We start from the raw sequence: 20718 nt of genomic DNA, 5'->3' as shown, positions 1-20718 counted from the left end.
TATACTTTTTCCCGCTTTGTTGAAGATTATTTGACCATAGAGTTGAGGGTCTGTATCTCGGCTCTCTACTCTGTTCCACGGGTCTATGTGTCTGCTTTTGTGCCAGTAACGTGCTTTCTTGGTGATCACAGCTTTGTAGTAAAGCTTGAAGTGAGGCAACTTGATGCCCCCAGCTTAGGCTTTCCTTTCCAACATTTTCTTGGCGATTCAGGGTCTTTCTGGTTCCATACAAATTTTTTTTTTAAAGATTTTTTATTTATTTATTTGACAGAGAGAGAGACCACAAGTAGGCAGAGAGGCAGGCAGAGAGAGAGAGAGGAGGAAGCAGGCTCCCTGCCGAGCAGAGAGCCCGATGTGGGACTCGATCCCAGGACCCTGAGATCATGACCTGAGCAGAAGGCAGCAGCTTAACCCACTGAGCCACCCAGGCGCCCCTCCATACAAATTTTAGTATTGTTTGTTCCAGCACTTTGTAAAATGCGATTGGTGTTTTTTTTTAATTTTTAATTTTTTATAAACATATAATATATTTTTATCCCCAGGGGTACAGGTCTGTGAATCGCCAGGTTTACACACTTCACAGCACTCACCAAAGCACATACCCTCCCCAATGTCCATAACCCCACCCCCCTTCTCCCAACCCCCACCCCCAGCAACCCTCAGTTTGTTTTGTGAGATTAAGAGTCATTATGGTTTGTCTCCCTCCCAATCCCATCTTGTTTCATTTATTCTTCTCCTACCCCCTTAACCCCCCATGTTGCATCTCCACTTCCTCATATCAGGGAGATCATATGATAGTTGTCTTTCTCTGCTTGACTTATTTCGCTAAGCATGATATGCTCTAATTCCATCCACATTGTCGCAAATGGCAAGATTTCATTTCTTTTGATGGCTGCATAGTATTCCATTGTGTGTATATATACCACGTCTTCCTTATCCATTCATCTGTTAGTGGACATCTAGGTTCTTCCCATAGTTTGGCTATTGTGGACATTGTTGCTATAAACATTTGGGTGCACGTGCCCCTTTGGATCACTACTTTTGTATCGTTAGGGGAAATACCCAGTAGTGTGATTGCTGGGTTGTAGGGTAGCTCTATTTTCAACTTTTTAAGGAACCTCCATGCTGCCTTCCGGAGTGGCTGCACCAGCTTGCATTCCCACCAACAGTGTAGGAGGTTTCCCCTTTCTCCACATCCTCTTCAACATCTGTCATTTCCAGTCTTCTTAATTTTAACCATTCTGACTGCTGTGAGATGATAACTCATTGTGGTTTTGATTTGTATTTCCCTGATGCCAAGTGATGTGGATCACTTTTTCATGTGTCTGTTGGCCATCTGGATGTCTTCTTTGCAGAAATGTCTGTTTATGTTCTCTGCCCATTTCTTTTCTTTTAATTTTACTTATTTATTTGACAGAGATCACAAGTAGGCAGAGAGGCAGGCAGAGAGAGAGGGGGAATCAGGCTCCCCGCTGAGAAGAGAGCCTGAAGTGGGGCGTGATTCCAGGACTCTGAGATCATGACCTGAGCTGAAAGCAGAGGCTTAACCCACTGAGCCACCCAGGCGCCCCAACCTCTGCCCATTTCTTGATTGGGTTATTTGTTCTTTGGGTGTTGAGTTTGGTAAGCTCTTTATAGGTTTTGGAATCTAGCCCTTTATCTGATATGTCATTTGTGAATATCTTCTCCCATTCTATCAATTGTCTTTTGGTTTTGTCGACTGTTTCCTTTGCTGTGCAAAAGCTTTTGATCTTGATGAAGTCCCAATAGTTCATTTTTGCCTTTACTTCCTTGCCGTTAGCTATATCTCTAGGAATAAGTTGATATGGCTGAGGCCAAAGAGATTGCTGTCTGTGTTCTCCTCAAGGGCTTTGATGGATTCCTTTCTCACATTGAGGTCTTTTATCCATTTTGAGTCTATTTTTGTGTGTGGTGTAAGGAAATGGCTCAGTTTCATTCTTCTGCATGTGGTTGTCCAATTTCCCCAGCATCATTTACTGAAGAGACTGTCTTTTTTCCATTGGACATTCTTTCCTGCTTTGACCATAGAGTTGAGGATCTATTTCTGGGCTCTCTATTCTCTTCCATTGATCTATATGGCTGTTTTTGTGCCAGTACCATACTGCCTTGATGATGACAGCTTTGTAATAGAGTTTGAAGTCTGGAATTGTGACGCCGACAACTTTGGCTTTCTTTTTCAATATTCTGCTGGCTATTCAGGGTCATTTCTTATAACATATAAATTTTAGGATTATTTGTTCCATTTCTTTGGAAAAAAGGGGGGATGGTATTTTGATAGGGATTGTCTTAAATGTGTAGATTGCTTTAGGTAGCATGGACATTTTCACAATATCTGTTCTCCCAACCCATGAGCATGGAACGTTTTTCTATTTCTTTGTGTCTTCCTCAATTTCTTTCATGAGAATTTTATAGTTTTCTGGGTACAGATTCTTTGCCTCTTTGCTTAGGCTTATTCCTAGGTATTTTATGGTTTGGGGTGAAATTGTAAATGGGATCAACTCCTTAATCTCTCTTTCTTCTCTCTTGCTGTTGGTGTATAGAAATGCAACTGATTTCTGTGCATTGATTTTATATCCTGACACTTTACTGAATTCCTGTATGAGTGCTAGCAGTTATGGAGTGAAGTCTTTCTGGTTTTCCACATAGAGTATCATATCATCTGCAAAGAGTGAGACTTTGACCCCTTCTTTGCTGATTCCAATGCCTTTAATTTCTTTTTGTTTTCTGATTGCTGAGGCTAGGACTTCTAGTACTTTGTTGAATAACAGTGGTGATAATGAACATCCCTGCCATGTTCCTGACCTTAGTGGAAAAACTCTCATTTTCCCCCCCATTGAGAATGATATTCACTGCTGGTTTTTCATAGATGGCTTTGATGATTTTGAGGTATGTACCCTCTATCCCTACACTGTGAAGAGTTTTGACCAAGAAAGGATGCTGTACTTTGTCAAATGCTTTTTCAGCATCTATCATCATCTATTGAGAGTATCATATGGTTCTTGTTCTTGCTTTTATTAAGGTATTGTATCACATTGATTGATCTGTGGATGTTGAACCAAACTTGCACCCCAGGAATAAATCCTACTTTGTTGTGGTGAAAATCTTTTAATGTATTGTTGGATCCTATTGGCTAGTATTTTGGTGAGAATTTTCACATCTGTGCTCATCAAGGATATTGTTATGTAACTCTCCTTTTTGATGGGGTCCTTGTCTGGTTTTGGGATCAAGGTAATGCTGGCCTCATAAAATGAGTTGGAAGTTTTCCTTCCATTTCAATTTTTTGGAACAGTTTCAGGAGAATAGGAATTAATTCTTCTTTACATGTTTGGTAGAATTCCCCTGGGACGTTATCTGGCCCTGGGCTCTTGTTTGTTGGGAGATTTTTGATGACTGCTTCACTGTCCTTGTTGGTTATGGTTCCAGTTCTCTATTTCATCCTGGTTCAGTTCTAGTAGTTTCTACATCTCTAGGAATTTCTTCCAGGTTGTCAAACTTGCTGGCATATAGTTGCTCATAATATGATCTTATATTTATTTGTATTTCTTTGGTGTTGGTTGAGATCTCTTCTCTTTCATTCATGATTTTATTTATTTGGGTCCTTTCTTTTTTCTTTTTGATAGGCCTTCCCAGGGGGTTATCAATTTTAGTAATTTTTCCACAATGAGATACCACCTTACACCAGTTAGAAAGGCCAAAATTAACAAAACAGGAAACAACATGTGTCGGAGAGGTTGTGGAGAAAGGGAAACCCTCTTACACTGTTGGTGGGAATGCAAGTTGGTGCAGTCACTTTGGAGAACAGTGTGGAGATTCCTCAAGAAATTAAAAATAGAGCTTCCCTATGATCCTGCAATTGCACTCCTGGGTACTTACCCCAAAGAGACAGATGTAGTGAAAAGAAGGGCCATCTGCACCCCAATGTTCATAGTAGCAATGGTCACGTTCGCCAAACTATGGAAAGAACCAAGATACCCTTCAACGGACGAATGGATAAGGAAGATGTGGTCCATATACACTATGGAGTATTGTGCCTCCATCAGAAAGGACGAATACCCAACTTTTGTAGCAACATGGACGGGACTGGAAGAGATTATGCTGAATGAAATAAGTCAAGCAGAGAGAGTCCATTATCCTATCGTTTCACTTATTTGTGGAGCATAACAAATAGCATGGAGGACATGGGGAGATAGAGAGGAGAAGGGAGTTGGGGGAAATTGGAAGGGGAGGTGAACCATGAGAGAATATGGACTCTGAAAAACAATCTGAGGGGTTTGAAGTGGCGGGGGGGGTGGGAGGTTGGGGTAAGAGGTGGTGGGTATTATAGAGGGCACGGATTGCATGGAGCACTGGGTGTGGTGAAAAAATAATGAATAATGTTTTTCTGAAATTAAATAAATTGAAAAAGAAAAAAATAATAATGAATACTGTTATGCTGAAAATAAATAAAAAATAAATTTTATAAAAAAGAAGCAAGATGCCCTTCAACGGACGAATGGATAAGGAAGATGTGGTCCATATACACTATGGAGTATTATGCCTCCATCAAAAAGGACGAATACCCAACTTTTGTATCAACACGGAGAGGACTGGAAGAGATTATGCTGAGTGAAACAAGTCAAGCAGAGAGAGTCAATTATCATACGGTTTCACTTATTTGTGGAGCATAACAAATAACATGGAGGACAAAGGGAGATGGAGAGGTTAAGGGAGTTGAGGGAAATTGGAAGGGGAGGTGAACCATGAGAGACTATGGACTCTGAAAATCAATCTGAGGGTTTTGAAGGGGCGGGGGTTAGAGGGTGGGGGAGCCAGGTGGTGGGTGTGAAAGAAGGCACGGATTTCTGGAGCACGGTGTGGTGCTCTTACACCACCTCTTTGTTTTTTAGACTGTTTCCTTTGCTGTGCAGGAGCTTTTGATCTTGATGAAGTCCCAAAAGTTCATTTTCACTTTTGTTTCCTTTGCCTTTGGAGACATATCTTGAAAGAAGTTGCTGTGGCCTATGTCGAAAAGGTTACTGCCTATGTTCTCCTCTAGGATTCTGATGGATTCCTGCCTCATGTTGAGATCTTTTATCCATTTCGAGTTTATCTTTGTGTATAGTGTAAGAGAACGGTCGAGTTTCATTCTTCTACACATAGCTGTCCAATTTTCCCAGCACCAATTATTGAAGAGACTGTTTCCCCCCCCCACACTGGATATTTTTTCCTACTTTGTTGAAGATGATTTGGCCATAGAATTGAGGGCCAATATCTGGGATCTCTACTCTGTTCCACAGGTCTAGGTGTCTCTTTTTATACCAGTACCATGCTGTCTTGGTGATCACAGCTTTGTAGTAAAGCTTAAAATTAATCAACGTGAGGCTCCCAGCTTTGTTTTTCTTTTTCAACATTTCCTTAGCAATTTGGGGTCTCTTCTGGATCCATACAAATTTTAGGACTGTTTGCTTCAGCTCTTTGAAAAATGCCAGTGGAATTTTGATCAGAATGGCATTGGAAGTATAGATTGCTCTAGGCAGTATAGACATTTTAACAATGTTTATTCTTCCTATCCATGAGCATGGAATGGTCTTCCATCTTTTTGTGTCTTCTTCAATTTTTTTCATGAGTGTGTTTCTAATTAGAACATCCACATGGCCCAAACACGTTGGAGATGGCAGCAACAGTGGGATCACTTCAGGGCAGGAAATGACCTGCTATGTGTTGACACCCAGCTCAGCAATAGACATAATAGTAACAATGACTATATTGGGGACAGCAGATCTCTGATATAGGAGTTCAAAGTGCCTGCCAATCACTAACCTTATGCAAACAATGTCCCCTTCACTACCTCCTAGGATTTGTAAGAAACACCAGTGTACTGGTTCACTCAAATGACCTTTCCACCAGAGGCCTTTTTCTTGCCCCATCCCCATCTGCCACAGCTCCATTAGCTTCCCATCAGTGACAGCTTTGAGAATTGAGTGAGTAGAATAAGAAGCCAGGTTACCCCAATATAGGGATGTAATAGCCTTCCCTTTATTTAACATTCTTGTCCTGCCCCCAGGATTCAGGGCTGGCCAGCATCCACCATTGGTTAGGGGACACCGTGGGCATCATTGTACAGGATCTACATCCCTAAAAGGCCTTAATTTTAGATCTGTGACTTATTTCCCAATAAAGGTACATACATTGGTTTTAACGACACATGTTTATTTGTTAAGGCCAACATTTAAATACTGGCACTAAATACCTATGACATTTAAATTTAAATTAAATAAAAAATTTTATAATTATGTCTCAGCATTTCTTCATTTACTATATTTGCAATCTCAAAATATGGAAGTGTCCTGGTCCTCTTGATCTCTGAGAGATGCTAGAGCTAGGTGAGCCAAGTGGCATCGAGTCAATACTCTGCTGGGGTTTTTTTTTTTTTTCTATGAGACCAGTATTACCTTTATTCAATATCAGAAAAACCCCTATAAAAAGAATTACAGACCAATATCTCCGATGAACATGGATACAAAAATTCTCAACAAGATACCAGCAAATCAAATCAACAATACATCAAAAGAGCCATTTGCCATGATTAAGTGGTATTTGTGGTTCAATATTTGCAAATGGATCCAGGTGATATACCACATTAATGAAAGAAAGAATAAGTACCATATGTTCTTCCCAGTAGACGCAGAATAAGCATTTGACCAAGTACAGCATCCATTTTCAATAGAAACTCTCAACAAAGTAGGTATAGATGGAACATACCCCAACATCACAAAGACCATATATGAAAGACCCACAACCAACATCACCCTCAATGTGGAAAAACTGCGAACAGAAACGTCCCCTCTGCTGGGGTTCTATTCCTCCTTCCCAGCTAGCAATGCTGACAAAGCCTGAAAACCAAGTTTACAAATTCCAGGGTGCAGACATTTTATTTCCAGTTCAGGTTGGGAAATCTGGACCTAGATCCCTGAGACAAAGGGCTAATATTGACAGGATTTTACTAGGAATAAGGATGATAGGGAGGCACAGAGCAAGTCATGGCATGTGGGCATGGTTAGAATCCCGTTTTGGGGTTTCCAATTACAACCTTGACAGGACAAATGGCCCTCCCCAGGCAAGGCATGTAGTGTGGACACACTGCATCCTCCCAAAGGGAGAAATCAGCTTGACCTTAGCCTCACTCATGTGGAGCATTTCTCCTCCTGTAGGCCTAACTTTGGTGGTTGTAAGAGAACCAGAAAACTTCTCAGAAGAGAACAGGTTCAAGGGACAATAGGAGGTAGTTTCTTATTGGGCAACTTGAGGGTCCGAAGACCCATTTTCTGGGACAGTCTGTCCACTTGCTTCTGCCATCATTTCTTTATACTGACGTTTGAAGAAGCCAGCCTGTGGGGGAGGAAGGAAAAAAGGATTAGGAAACCCAGTGGAAGAGAGGAAAAGAGATGGCTCAGGGGAGAGGGATCACCATTTCTGGAACATCTACTCTATGTTCAAGCACTGTACTAGAGTCTTTGGACATACTGGGTCATTTAGACTTTACCACGATTTGTGAACTAGGTGGAATCACCTTCAGAACAAGAAACAAGGTCCAGTATGAACCAGACACTGCCTACAGCTACAGACAGAATCAGTGGTGGTGTCAATACCTAATCCAGGCCACTGCTTTTATGTTGATATTTGCCATGAAAAGAAACATGTAGTGAGGAAGACAGTACAAAAGACAGGAAGAAGAGAGTGGAAAAGTCTCACCTTGTACAGGACGGCTGTGATGAGAGCCAACAGCAGCAGTCCTCCCACAGAGCTGCCCACAATGATGGGGATAGGATTGTAGACCTCATACTTCTCCAGCACCGTCTCCATCTGGAGTGGAGATGACCTTATCAGAAAGTATCAGAACTCTTCCTCTCCCAGACTCTTTCTAGGTTCACCAAAGTTTAACTCCCTCCCCTCCTTCGTTTTCTCCAAAAGGTGGGATATAGAAACACTCGTGGGTTTAGGGACAGATTTCCTGCTGATGGACCTTCGTCCTTCCTCCCTCCAGGCTTCTGAGCCTCCCACACAGCACCACAGATTAAGCATTAAGAGCCCTCTTACCAGCCTGGCCACTCCTACTACACGGTCACTACCTGAGCTCTCAAGAATGCCTCCTGTCCTGGAAGCTGGGAATACACGGATCTGTTGAATGTGATTTCAGCCACACTCACCACAGATACCTTCTTCTGCAATGTCTGCAATACAGAGGGGCAGAGCTGGGAAAGGCTATCTCTGGGAAAGGCTCAGAGGTCAAGTAAAGTCCTGGTTCGAGGGTGGCCACAGACACATACGGTCCACCTGGATTCAGGGAGGACACTCTGCTGTTGGGCCCACGCACCTGGCTGACCCAACCAAAACTGATGTTCCCCTTCAGGATGAAGTCGAGTTCCTCCTGGATGCCAAAGGAAGGGAGGTCACAACTGAACCTCAGACAGTCAGCAATGGAGCAGTCCTAGGAATAGAGAAGTAACACGAGGCTAGAGATAGGTGGTTTAAAGGCAGAAGATAGCATTAAACTGACTGATGAGAGGAGTAGCCACATTTGAATTCAAGAGGACTGTTGAGAAGACAGCCATCTGAACATAATATTGATTCCTGAATTAAATTCCTCTGAAGAGTGGCTTCAAGTGGAAATGGCCCAGAACCCTCCTTACCAGCACATAACTCTTCTGATTTTTGGTCAGGAAGTCAGACTTGGTGTGAACTATTCTCTCTGGAGAGCACTGAATGGAGGGATTCTAGGAAAATACAAAGCAAGCATTTCAATGGGGTCATTGGGAATTCATAGGGACAGAGAGAATCCAGGTAAACTACACGAGCTGTACACAGTCCTGGAGTACCTGGGGGTGGAAGATCTCTAATTCTGTCCACACAGGTACCCCATTCAGCTCCACAGGCACAGAGAAGATGATGCTGATAGGCAGGTCCCTCTGTCCCAAATTGTTCACCTGCACAGAGGACAGTGAGGGCAAAGACCATGCCAAAACCCATTTCTCTCCCTAATTATTGGATCCAAGGCCCCTGCCATAGCCCCCAGTCCTGAGTCATCATCACTTACCTGGTATCTATGCTGAGCCTGGCTGCTTTCCTCCTGGTCTGAGGCTGAGAAGTTGAGATACTTGGTGGACTGTTCATGGCTGGTGAGAGAAAAGGCATGGATGAATTTGAGGTTCCATGGGGGCCTCCTAAAGAGTTCTGGCTAGCAGCATCACAGGATAGGTAGTCACTGGGGTCTTGGGGTGGTCTTCAATGAAGTCTATTACTGATGTTGGATAATGGGAGTGTTTATGGAGCAGGACTGGGCTTCAGGCTGGGTGCAAGATTCTCAAAAAAGCTCCCAACAGAGGAAACTAACCCGGGGACTGGGCAGAGACTACAGTGAAATGACCCAGAACTATGCCATTGACTCACTGCAGAGCAGGGGCCAGGCCATCCCTCCCTGTGACTGTTTCCCTTTCAGGCTTTCATGGGCACAGAGGATACTAGATATGCATGTGAGACACAGCAGAATTTTGGAGAGATTTATGCTGATGCTGTTGACAAATGTCTACTGAACACTACCCTTGTCTGGCCTCCCACAGGCCTTTTCTCATCTCCTGTTTCCTTGGCTTTTCTGGGATTGGGGCTTAGAGGTGAGGGAAGGTCTAACAGTAGACTGTTGGCTAGATCTCAGTGTAACAGTTCCTGCTGAGCCCTTCCCAGACCATGTGTGGAGACCCAGCGGCCGGCCTGGTCCCTGGAACATGTGGTCTCACCCCCACCCCTTCTGGCTCTACTTCTGAAGTATCTGTCCTTTGCCAGCACAGCCCTAAATCCAGACCACTTCTATTCTGAATTCTCAGCCCTCTTCTGTGAGAAACTCCCCCAAAATGCCCCAGCTTCATCTTTTTTTTCCAATTTATTTATTTTCAGAAAAACAGTATTCATTATTTTTTCACCACACCCAGTGCTCCATGCAAGCTGTGCCCTCTATAATACCCACCACCTGGTACCCCAACCTCCCACCCCCCGCCCCTTCAAACCCCTCAGATTGTTTTTCAGAGTCCATAGTCTCTCATGGTTCACCTCCCCTTCCAATTTACCCAAATTCCCTACTCCTCTCTAACGCCCAGCTTCATCTTAAGGGCCTCTCTGAATGTCCCCATCCACAGAGTCGGATCAGCAGAGCACAACTGAACTGTAGAGCCACATACACTTAGATGTAGTGTACCCTGCATATGCGTCCCCAGTGCACACTCTAGTAAGCCAGCTCAGAGCATGCACCTGGCCAGGCTGCTGAGAGCTCCTGGAATGGAGGTGTGAATTAGAGTGTGAAACTGGCTGGAAGAGGATGTGCAATGAGTCACAAGGACAGAACTTGTACAACGGAATGTGCCCATACTAAGCCACATGGGTTTGTTGTACATCATGAGTGTACACATCACACAAGGACAGGTCATTACATCTGGTTTTGATTATACATAATAGAGGCTCAATAAACCTTTGTTGAATGTTAAATGAATTTATATAAAGTAAATATAGCCCTGTCTTAGAACATAGCAAATGCTAGGAAGGTATTTACAGAAGGAAGGTATATGCTCAAATATATTACTTGACTCCTGAATTTTAAACAACTCATCTATTATCCCTCCTGGAGCAATATTTTTTTCCTTTTTTTAAATTAAATTTATTTATTTTCAGCGTAACAGTATTCATTATTTTTGCACCACATCCAGTGCTCCATGCAAGCCGTGCCCTCTATAATACCCACCACCTGGTACCCCGACCTCCCACCCCCCGTCCCTTCAAAACCCTCAGATTGTTTTTCAGAGTCCATAGTCTCTCATGGTTCATCTCCCCTTCCAATTTAACCCCAACTCCCTTCTCCTCTCTAACTCCCCATGTCCTCCATGCTATTTGTTATGCTCCGCAAATAAGTGAAACCATATGATAATTGACTCTCTCTGCTTGACTTATTTCACTCAGCATAATCTCTTCCAGTCCCATCCATGTTGCTACAAAAGTTGGGTATTCATCCTTTCTGATGGAGGCATAATACTCCATAGTGTATATGGACCACATCTTCCTTATCCATTCATCCGTTGAAGGGCATCTTGGTTCTTTCCACAGTTTGGCGACCGTGGCCATTGCTGCTATAAACATTGGGGTACAGATGGCCCTTCTTTTCACAACATCTGTATCTTTGGGGTAAATACCCTGGAGCAGCATTTTAAGGTCTTTCTTTTATCTACCTTCTCTCTGACACTCGGCTTCTGCAGCAAGCAGTTCATTTTTTCCTATACCTCCCAAAGGGGACTGGGAAAAGGAGGAATAGCAGTTCTAAAAGACCTATGTGGTGTACATCTGTTCCTTGCAATGAAGAATTGTCTTATCCAAATGCCAAGGTCTCCTTTGAGAATCACTGGCTAAGCTCAATGTTATGGACTTTTCAACATTTAGCTGAGGCCTCCCTGAAAGGAATCTCTAGCTACTCTTGGGAATTCATAATAGCTTCAGGGTACAGAACCACAGAGAGGTCATTGATGAGATTCTACCTTGGATCAGGGTAAACTCCCTCCGCAACAAAGCTGTAAAAACTTTAAGACTGGAAAATGTCTCATATGTCTCAGGAAACCCAGGACAATCTTGGTACTTTTAAGAAAAACTTCTGTGTTGGAGAGGATGTGGAGAAAGGGGAACCCTCTTACACTGTTGGTGGGAATGCAAGTTGGTGCAGCCTCTTTGGAGAACAGTGTGGCGATTCCTCAAGAAATTAAAAATAGAGCTTCCCTACGACCCTGCAATTGCACTCCTGGGTATTTACCCCAAAGATACAGATGTCGTGAAAAGAAGGGCCATCTGTACCCCAATGTTTATAGCAGCAATGGCCACAGTCGCCAAACTATGGAAAGAACCAAGATGCCCTTCAACGGATGAGTGGATAAGGAAGATGTGGTCCATATACACTATGGAGTATTATGCCTCCATCAGAAAGGACGAATATCCAACTTTTGTAGCAACATGGATGGGACTGGAAGAGATTATGCTGAGTGAAATCAGTCAAGCAGAGAGAGTCAATTATCATATGGTTTCACTCATTTGTGGAGCATAACCAATAGCATGGAGGACAAGGGGCGTTAGAGAGGAGTAGGGAATTTGGGTAAATTGGAAGGGGAGGTGAACCATGAGAGACTATGGACTCTGAAAAACAGTCTGAGGGGTTTGAAGTGGCGGGGGGGTGGGAGGTTGGGGTACCAGGTGGTGGGTATTATAGAGGGCACAGCTTGCATGGAGCACTGGGTGTGGTGAAAAAATAATGAATACTGTTTTTCTGAAAATAAATAAATTGGGGAAAAAAATTAGTTTATAAAATAAAAGTGGAATACTTTGAAAAAAAAAAAAAAAGAAAAAGAAAAACTTCTAAGAACCATAACCTCAGGACATCTGAGTGGCTCAGTTGTTTAAGCATCTGCCTTCAGCTTGGGTCATGATCCCAGGATCCTGGGATGGAGCCCCACAGTGGACTCTCTACTCAGTGAGGAGCCTGATTCTCCCTCTCCTGCTGCCTACACTCTGCCTACTTGTGCTGTGTGTGTGTGTGTGTGTGTGTGAAATGAATAATTTTTTAAAGGACCCATAATCTCTATTAAATGTATGATGTAATCATAATAATATCACACTTATTATCATCATAACAAGCTCACAATAAACACTCAATACTTGATCATCTACCAATAGAAAGGGTGGTGATAAAACCTGAATGTCTCAGGTGTTCAGCTGCTGCAGTGGCTGCAACACTTGCCCAGACCCATCAGAGTGGAGAAGTCATGTTATGGTACCTGCTAATCACGGTATAGATGGCATACTTCACCATGAGCTCCATCTGAAAGGTGCTCTTGCTGGTCCTGGGAGTGTTATTTTCACTGGAGAAAGAGGAGGAGCCTAGTTGGTAAACATCCCAGAGGAAGAGGCAAGGTGCAAGGAGATCTAAATTCGCCCAGCTCACCTGCTCACATTAGCGGTCAGAAGCAGCCGGTCCCCCAGCATGGCCTTGGGGGAGACATCAAAGGTGACCAGGAAAGTGATCTGAGGAAGAGGCAGTAATGAGCGAAGCTACAGGGAATGAGATAGGGTGAGGGCAGGGGATCTGGGGGTGGACACAAGCAAGGCTAACCCGGGCACCCTCATGGAGGATGAGGTGGTTCATGCTGCAGCGAGTGCTCTGAGTACCCTGGCCCTGGGCTGGGATGCCATCACAGGTCAGGCGTGGGGAGTGTGGCTGCAGCTGGTTCTAGGCAAGGACAAGTGGAAAAAAACAGGTGAGCATCTGTTCATATTCCAAAGAGACTCCATGAAGTAGTGATAGTTTCCTGGTATCTACCTTCAGATTATGTTTTTAAAAATCCTCACACTAAAAATAAAATAAAACAAAAATATTTAGACACTATTCGGTCAAACTTCTTCCTTCCTAATAGAAATGCCAGATTTATTAGAGTCTACCCCCTTTTTCTTTACTGTTCTTTTTAAAAGGCTTTTTATTATGGAAATTTTGAAACATACTTAGTAGGGTAGAGAGAGACTAGGAAAGTCAACCCCCCATGTTCCCATCATCAATTTTAATTACCAGCATTTTTCTACTCTTTTTTCTTTGTATGTTTGTTTGTTTTTCCATTTTTTAATCTATTTATTTTCAGCATAACAATATTCATTATTTTTGCACCACACCCAGTGCTCCATGCAAGCCGTGCCCTCTCTAATACCCACCACCTGGTACCCCAACCTCCCACCCCCCGCCACTTCAAACCCCTCAGATTGTTTTTCAGAGTCCATAGTCTATCATGGTTCCCCTCCCCTTCCAATTTCCCCCAACTCCCTTCTCCTCTCTAACTCCCCTTGTCCTCCATGATATTTGTTATGCTCCACAAATAAGTGAAACCATAGGATAATTGACTCTCTCTGCTTGACTTATTTCACTCAGCTTTATTCAGCTCTTTGCCACTTTTTTCCTGAAAAATTTAAAGCACATTCTGAATATTACATCATTTTATCCAGAAATACTTTAATGTATGCCATCAACAGATAAGGGGTTTTTTTGCATTTCTTTTTTTAAATTTTTTAAAATCCAATTTAGTGAACATATACTATATTATTAGTTTCAGGGGTAAAATCTAGTGATTTATCAGTTACATATAACTAACCCAGTGCTCACTACATCTAGTGCCCTCCTTAAAGCCAATCACCTACTTACCCCATACCCCAACCCACTTCCCCTCTAGCAACCCTCAGTTTCTTTCCCATGGTTAAGAGCCTCTCATGGTTGGCCTCCCTTTCTGTTTTCATATTATTTTATTTTTCCTTCCCTTCCACTATGTTCATTGCTTTTATTTCTTAAATTCCACATATGAGTGAAATTATATGCTATCTGTTTTTCTCTGACTTATTTTGCTTAGCACAGTACCCTCTAGTTCCAACCACATCATCACATATGACAAAATTTCATTCTTTTTAATGGTTGAGTAATATTCCATTATAGATATACCACATATTCTTTATCCATTCATCTGTTGATGGACATCTGTGCTGTTTCCATAGTTTGGCTATTGTGGACATTGCTGCCATAACCAATTGGGTGCAGTTGCCCCTTCAGATTACGATGTTTGTATCCTTTGGATAAATACCTAGAAGTAAAATTGCTGGGTCATAGTGTAGCTCCATTTTTAACTTCTTGAGGAAACTCCATACTGTTTTGGAGCGTGGCTATGCCAGTTTACATTTCCACCAACAGCGTAAGAGGGTTCCCCTTTCTCCACATCCTCACCAACATCTGTTATTTCCTATCTTGTTAATTTTAGCCATCCTAACCGGTGTGAAGTTGCATCACATTGTGGTTTTGATTTGTATTTCCCTGACCCCTGATTCATATGTTTGTTGTCCATTTGTATGTCTTTTTTTTCAATGATTTAACTTTTTATTTAAATTTTTAAAATTTCTTTTCAGTGTTCCAGAATTCATTGTTTATGCACTACACCCAGCGCTCCATGCAGTATGTGCCCTCCATAATACCCACCACCAGACTCAGCCAACCTCCCACCCCCCACCCCTTAGATTGTTTCTGAGTCCACAGTCTCTCATGGTTCATATCCCCCTCCAATTTCCTCCAATTCCCTTCTGCTCTCCATCTCTCCATGTCCTCCATGTTATTCCTTATGCTCCACAAATAAGTGAAACCATATGTCTTGAAGAAATGTCTGTTCATCTCTTTTGCCCATCTTGACTGGATTTTTTGTTTCTTGGGTGTTGAATTTGATAAGTTTTTATAGATTTTGGATACTAGCCCTTTAGTATCGGTAAAGGATCTGTACTCGAGGAACTACAGAACACTCATGAAAGAAATTTAAGAAGACACAAAAAGATGGAAGACCATTCCATGCTCTTGGATCGGAAGAATAAACATTGTTAAAATGTCTATACTGCCTAGAGCAATCTATACTTTTAATGCCATTCCGATCAAAATTCCACCGGTATTCTTCAAAGAGCTGGAGCAAATAATCCTAAAATTTGTATCGAATCAGAAGAGACCCCGAATTGCTAAAGAAATGTTGAAATGGAAAAACAAAACTGGGGGCATCACGTTACCTGATTTCAAGCTTTACTACAAAGCTGTGATCACCAAGACAGCATGGAACTGGCATAAAAAGAGACACACAGACCAGTGGAACAGAGTACACAGCCCAGATATGGACCCTCAACTCTATGGTCAAATCATCTTCGACAAAGCAGGAAAAAATATACAGTGGGAAATAGACAGTCTCTTCAATAAATGGTGCTGGGAAAACTGGAGAGCTATGTGTAGAAGAATGATACTCGACCATTCTCTTACACCATACACAAAAATAAACTCAATGGCCACAGTTGCCAAACTGTGGAGAACCAAGATGCCCTTCAATGGAAAAATGGATAAGGAAGATGTGGTCCATATACACTATGGAGTATTGTGCCTCCATCAGAAAGGATGAATACCCAACTTTTGTAGCAACATGGATTGGAATAGAAGAGATTATGCTGAGTGAAATAAGTCAAGCAGACAGAGTCAATTATCATATGGTTTCACTTATTTGTGGAGCATAACAAATAACATGGAGGACATTGGGAGATGGAGAGAAGAAGAGAGTTGGGGGAAATTGGAAGGGGAGGTGAACCATGAGAGACTATGGACTCTGAAAAACAATCTGAGCATTTTGAAGGGGCAGGGGGCAGGGAGGTTGGGGGAGCCAGTTGGTGGGTATTATGGAGGGCACATATTGCATGGAGCACTGAGTGTGGTGCATACACAATGAATTCTATTATGCTGAAAAGAAATTTTAAAAAAAGAAAAAAAAAAGAAGAAGAAGTATAAGGGGCAGATACATGCCCAGCCTTGGGTTCCAATGCTACGAGTGTTGCTGTGGGGAACATGACAAGAGGGGCTGTGGTTTTTAGCAGCACAGACAGAAATGCAGACAGTGTGACCTGGAGAGTTCAGTGAAAAGCAGACTGTGATTTCTCTGTTCAGAGACAGAGGTTTGGATGTGGTCCGTTTTGCTCTGACTTTTGGAAGAGACAAGGAAAGCCACCAGAAAACAAAAGCCCCAGTTTTCACTGAGTCCATCTCCTCGCCACAGGGGGCAGTACAACTCTGCCTGAACAGGGATGCCTGAGTAACAGTGCACCAATCCCCTCCACCAGAAGATAGGATGGAAGAACAAGAAAACGACAACCCTAAGTTCCCTATAAAACAGGTACATCTTGCTGGGTCATGGTCAATACTTTGGACTCTGTACATTCCCTCAAATGCCCCTAAGAAGAATGACTAAGAGGAGGAACCCAAAAAAAGAATGGACATGGATAAAACCAAGATGTCAGAAATAGACTTCAGAGTAACAATTAGGAAGTCAGTATCTAGGCTTGGGAAAAATATTAATGACAATATAGGATCTCATCAGGCCAAACTTTAAAATGTTATGAATGAAATGCAGTCTAAATTGATACTCTAATTGCCAGGACAAACGTGGCAGAAGAAAAAAAATTAGTGAGCTAGAAGATAAGATGATAGAAAAGAAGGAAATGGAGGAGGCATGGGAAAAACAGATTAAAGCCCATGAGATCAGATGGAGAGAGATTAATGACTCAATTAATCCACTGAGCCACCCAGGCGCCCCATTAATGATTCAATTAAATGTTCCAATATCAGCATTATTGGAATCCCTGAGTGGGTGGAGAGAGAGTTAGATAGATTTCAACAAATCATAACTGAGAACTTCCATAATCTGGGGAAGGAAACAAGCATTCATGTCCAAGAGGCACAGAGGACCCCTCCCAAGATCAAGAAGAGACCAATGTCATCACATACAATAGTAAAATTCGCAAATCTTAGATCCAAGGAAACAATCTTGAAAGCACCAAGGGGAAGAGATTTATATGTACAGAGGGAGGAGGAATATCAGAATAATATCATACCTGTCCACAGAGACCTGGAAAGCCAGAAAGAGCTGGAAAGACATATTCAGGGTACTAAATGAGAAGAACATGCAGCCAAGGATATTTTATCCAGCAAGGCTGTCCTTCAGAATGGATGGGGAGACAAGGAGCTTCTAAGACTGGCAGAAACTGAAAGAATATGATCACCAACCCAGCCCTACAAGAAATATTGGTGGGGTTTCCTATAAAAGAGAAAGGCATGAAGAGTGATATACATCAGAAATTTACAGAGACAATCTATAGAAACAAAGACTTTACAGGCAACACGATGACAATAAAATCTTATCTTTCAATAATCACTCACAACATGAACAGCCTAAATGCTCCCATGAAATGGCACAGGATTGCAGAATGGATGAAACAACAGGACCCATCCATATGCTGTCTACAAGAGACTTGTTCTGAACCTAAAGATACATCCAGACTGAAAGTGAAGGGATGGGGTACTATTTTTCATGCCAACATACCGCAAAGAAAGCTCCGGTAACAATTCTCATATCAGACAAATTAGACTTTAAGCTAAAGACTGTAGTTAGAGATACAGAAAGACACTATATCATTCTTAAAGGGTCTCTCCACCAAGAAGATCTAACAATTGTAAGTATCTATGCCCCCAACATGGGAGCAGCCAACTACATAAACCAACTGTTAACCAAAATAGAGACATATCGATAATAATACGTTAATTGTATGAGACTCCAACATTCTCCTCTCAGCAATAGACAGGTCAACTAAGATCAAAAAAGAAACAAGAGCTTTTAATGACACCCTGGACCAAATGGACCTCTTAGATATATACAGAACATTATACCCTAACCCAACAGAATACTCATTGTTCCTGAGCACACATAGAACAGTCTCCAGAACAGACCACATACTGGGTCACAAATCAGGGCTCAACTGATACCAAAAGATTGAGATTATTCTCTGTACATTATCAGACCACAATGTTTTAAAACTGGAACTCAATAACAAGAAAAAAATTGGAAGGAATTCAAACACTTGGAAGCTAAAGGCCATCCTGCTCAAGAATGTTTGGATCAACTGGGAAATCAAAGAAGAACTTAAACAACTCATGAGAATGAAAATACATCGGTCCCAAACCTATGGGATATGGCAAAGGTGGTCCTAAGTAGAAAATACATAGCCATCCAAGTCTCACTCAAAAAAAGAAAAGAAAAATCTCAAATACACAAACTAACTTTACACCTTAAAGAACTGGGGAAAGAACAAAAACTAAGCTAAGCAGGAGAAGAGAAATAATTAATATTAGAGCAGAAATCACTGGTATAGAAGCCAGAAGTATAATAGAACAGATCAATGAAACTAGAAGGTGATTCTTTGAAAGAATTAATAATATCAATAAATCACTAACCAGACTTATCCAAAAGAAAAGAGAAAGGACTCAGATAAATAAAATTATGAATGAAAGGAGAGATATCACGACTAACCCCAAGGAAATAGAAATCATCAGAACTAATTATCAACAGCTATATGGCAATAAGTTAAACAACCTAGAAGAAATGGATGCCTTCCCAAAAATTCATAAACTACCAAGACTGAAAGAGAAAAAAATTGACAATCTGAATAGACCAATAATCAGTAACAAGAGTGAAGCAGTAATCAAAAACCTCCCAAAAAACCAAGATTCCAGGACCTGATGGATTCCCAGGGGAATTGTACCAAATAATTAAGGAAGAAATCATACCTATTCTCCTGAAGCTCTTTCAAAAAATAGAAACAGAAGGAAAACTTCCAAACTCATTCTTTGAGGCCAGCATTACCCTGATCCAAAACCAAGCAAAGATCCCATCAGGAAGGGAATTTCAGACCAATATCCCTGATGAAAATGGATGCCAAAATATTCACCAAATCTTAGCCAATAGGATCCAACAGTACATTAAGAGGATTATTCACCATGACTAGGTGGGATTTATCCCTGGGATGCAAAGATGGTTCAACATTCACAAATCAATCAATGTGACTGAACACATTAATAAGAGGAAAGAGAAGAACCATATGGTCCTCTCAATTGATGCAGGAAAAAATATATAGCATCCTTTCCTGATAAAACTCTTCAGAGTGTAAGGATAGAGGAAACATTCCTCAATATCATAAAAACTATCCATGAAAAGCCCACAGCAGGTATCATTCTCAACAGGGTAAAGCTGAGAGCCTTTCCCTTAAAATCAGGAACACGACAAGGATGCTCACTCTCACCACTATTGTTCAACATAGTACTAGAAGTCCTAGCAACAGGAATCAGACTACAAAAAGAAATAAAATGTATTCAAATTGGCAAAGAAATAAAACTCTCTCTCTTCACAGATGACATGATACTTTATGTGAAAACTGAAAGACTTCACCCCCAAATTACTAGAACTTATATGGTAATTCAGTAATGTGGCAGGATACAAAAATCAATGCACAGAAATCAGTTACTTTCCTATACACTAAAGTGTAACTGTAGAAAGAGAAATTGGAGAATCAATTCCCTTTACAATAGCACCAAAAACCAGAAGATACTTAGGAAAGGATCTATACTCTAGAAACTACAGACACTTAGGAAAGAAATTGAAGAAGACACAAAAAGATGGAAAAACATTCTGTGCTCATGGATCAGAAGAATAAACATTGTTAAAATGTCTATATTGTCCAGAACAATCTATACTTTCAAACAATGGCATTTTTCAAAGAGCTGGAACAAACAATCCTCAGATTTGTATGGAATCAGAAAAGACCCCAAATCGCCAAGGAAATGTTGGAAAAGAAAACCAAATCTAGGGGCATCACATTGCTGGATTTCAAGCTATGTTACAAAGCTGTGATCACCGAGACAGCATGATACTGGCACAAAAACAGACACATGGACCAATAGAACAGAATAGAGAGCCCACATATGGACCCTCAACTCTATGGTCAAATAATCTTCAGCAAAACAGAAAAAAATATCCGATAGAAAAAAGATAGTCTCCTCGATAAATGGTGCTGGGGAAATTGTACAGCTATATACAGAAGAATGAGCTCGACCATTCACTTACACCATACAAAAGATAAACTCTAAATGGACAAAAGACCTCAATGTGAGAGAGGAATCCAACAAATTAGATTTTAAACCAAAGACTGTAGTAAAAGATGAAGAGGGACACTGTATCATATGTAAAGTTTGAACAATTATAAGTATTT

General features: G+C 41.5%; 1 protein-coding gene across 1 annotated transcript in view; it reads right to left on the bottom strand.

Moving 5' to 3' along the window:
• Positions 1-6189: 6189 nt before the first annotated feature.
• ITGAX (integrin subunit alpha X) overlaps positions 6190-20718 on the bottom strand; it is a 34411-nt gene continuing 19882 nt past the window's right edge. Inside the window, exons 21-30 of the mRNA XM_044233289.1 lie at positions 13190-13306; positions 13022-13101; positions 12855-12938; positions 9095-9173; positions 8877-8984; positions 8691-8774; positions 8375-8488; positions 8130-8231; positions 7753-7863; positions 6190-7389 (exon numbers count right to left, since the gene is read on the bottom strand). Of these exons, the coding sequence (XP_044089224.1) occupies positions 7291-7389; positions 7753-7863; positions 8130-8231; positions 8375-8488; positions 8691-8774; positions 8877-8984; positions 9095-9173; positions 12855-12938; positions 13022-13101; positions 13190-13306 (978 nt within the window). The 3' untranslated portion in view covers positions 6190-7290. The remainder of the gene's footprint in view (positions 7390-7752; positions 7864-8129; positions 8232-8374; positions 8489-8690; positions 8775-8876; positions 8985-9094; positions 9174-12854; positions 12939-13021; positions 13102-13189; positions 13307-20718) is intronic.

This window comes from Neovison vison, chromosome 14 (assembly GCF_020171115.1).
Source record: "Neovison vison isolate M4711 chromosome 14, ASM_NN_V1, whole genome shotgun sequence".
NCBI lineage: Eukaryota > Metazoa > Chordata > Mammalia > Carnivora > Mustelidae > Neogale > Neogale vison.
This window is presented reverse-complemented; position numbering and strand designations above follow the sequence as displayed.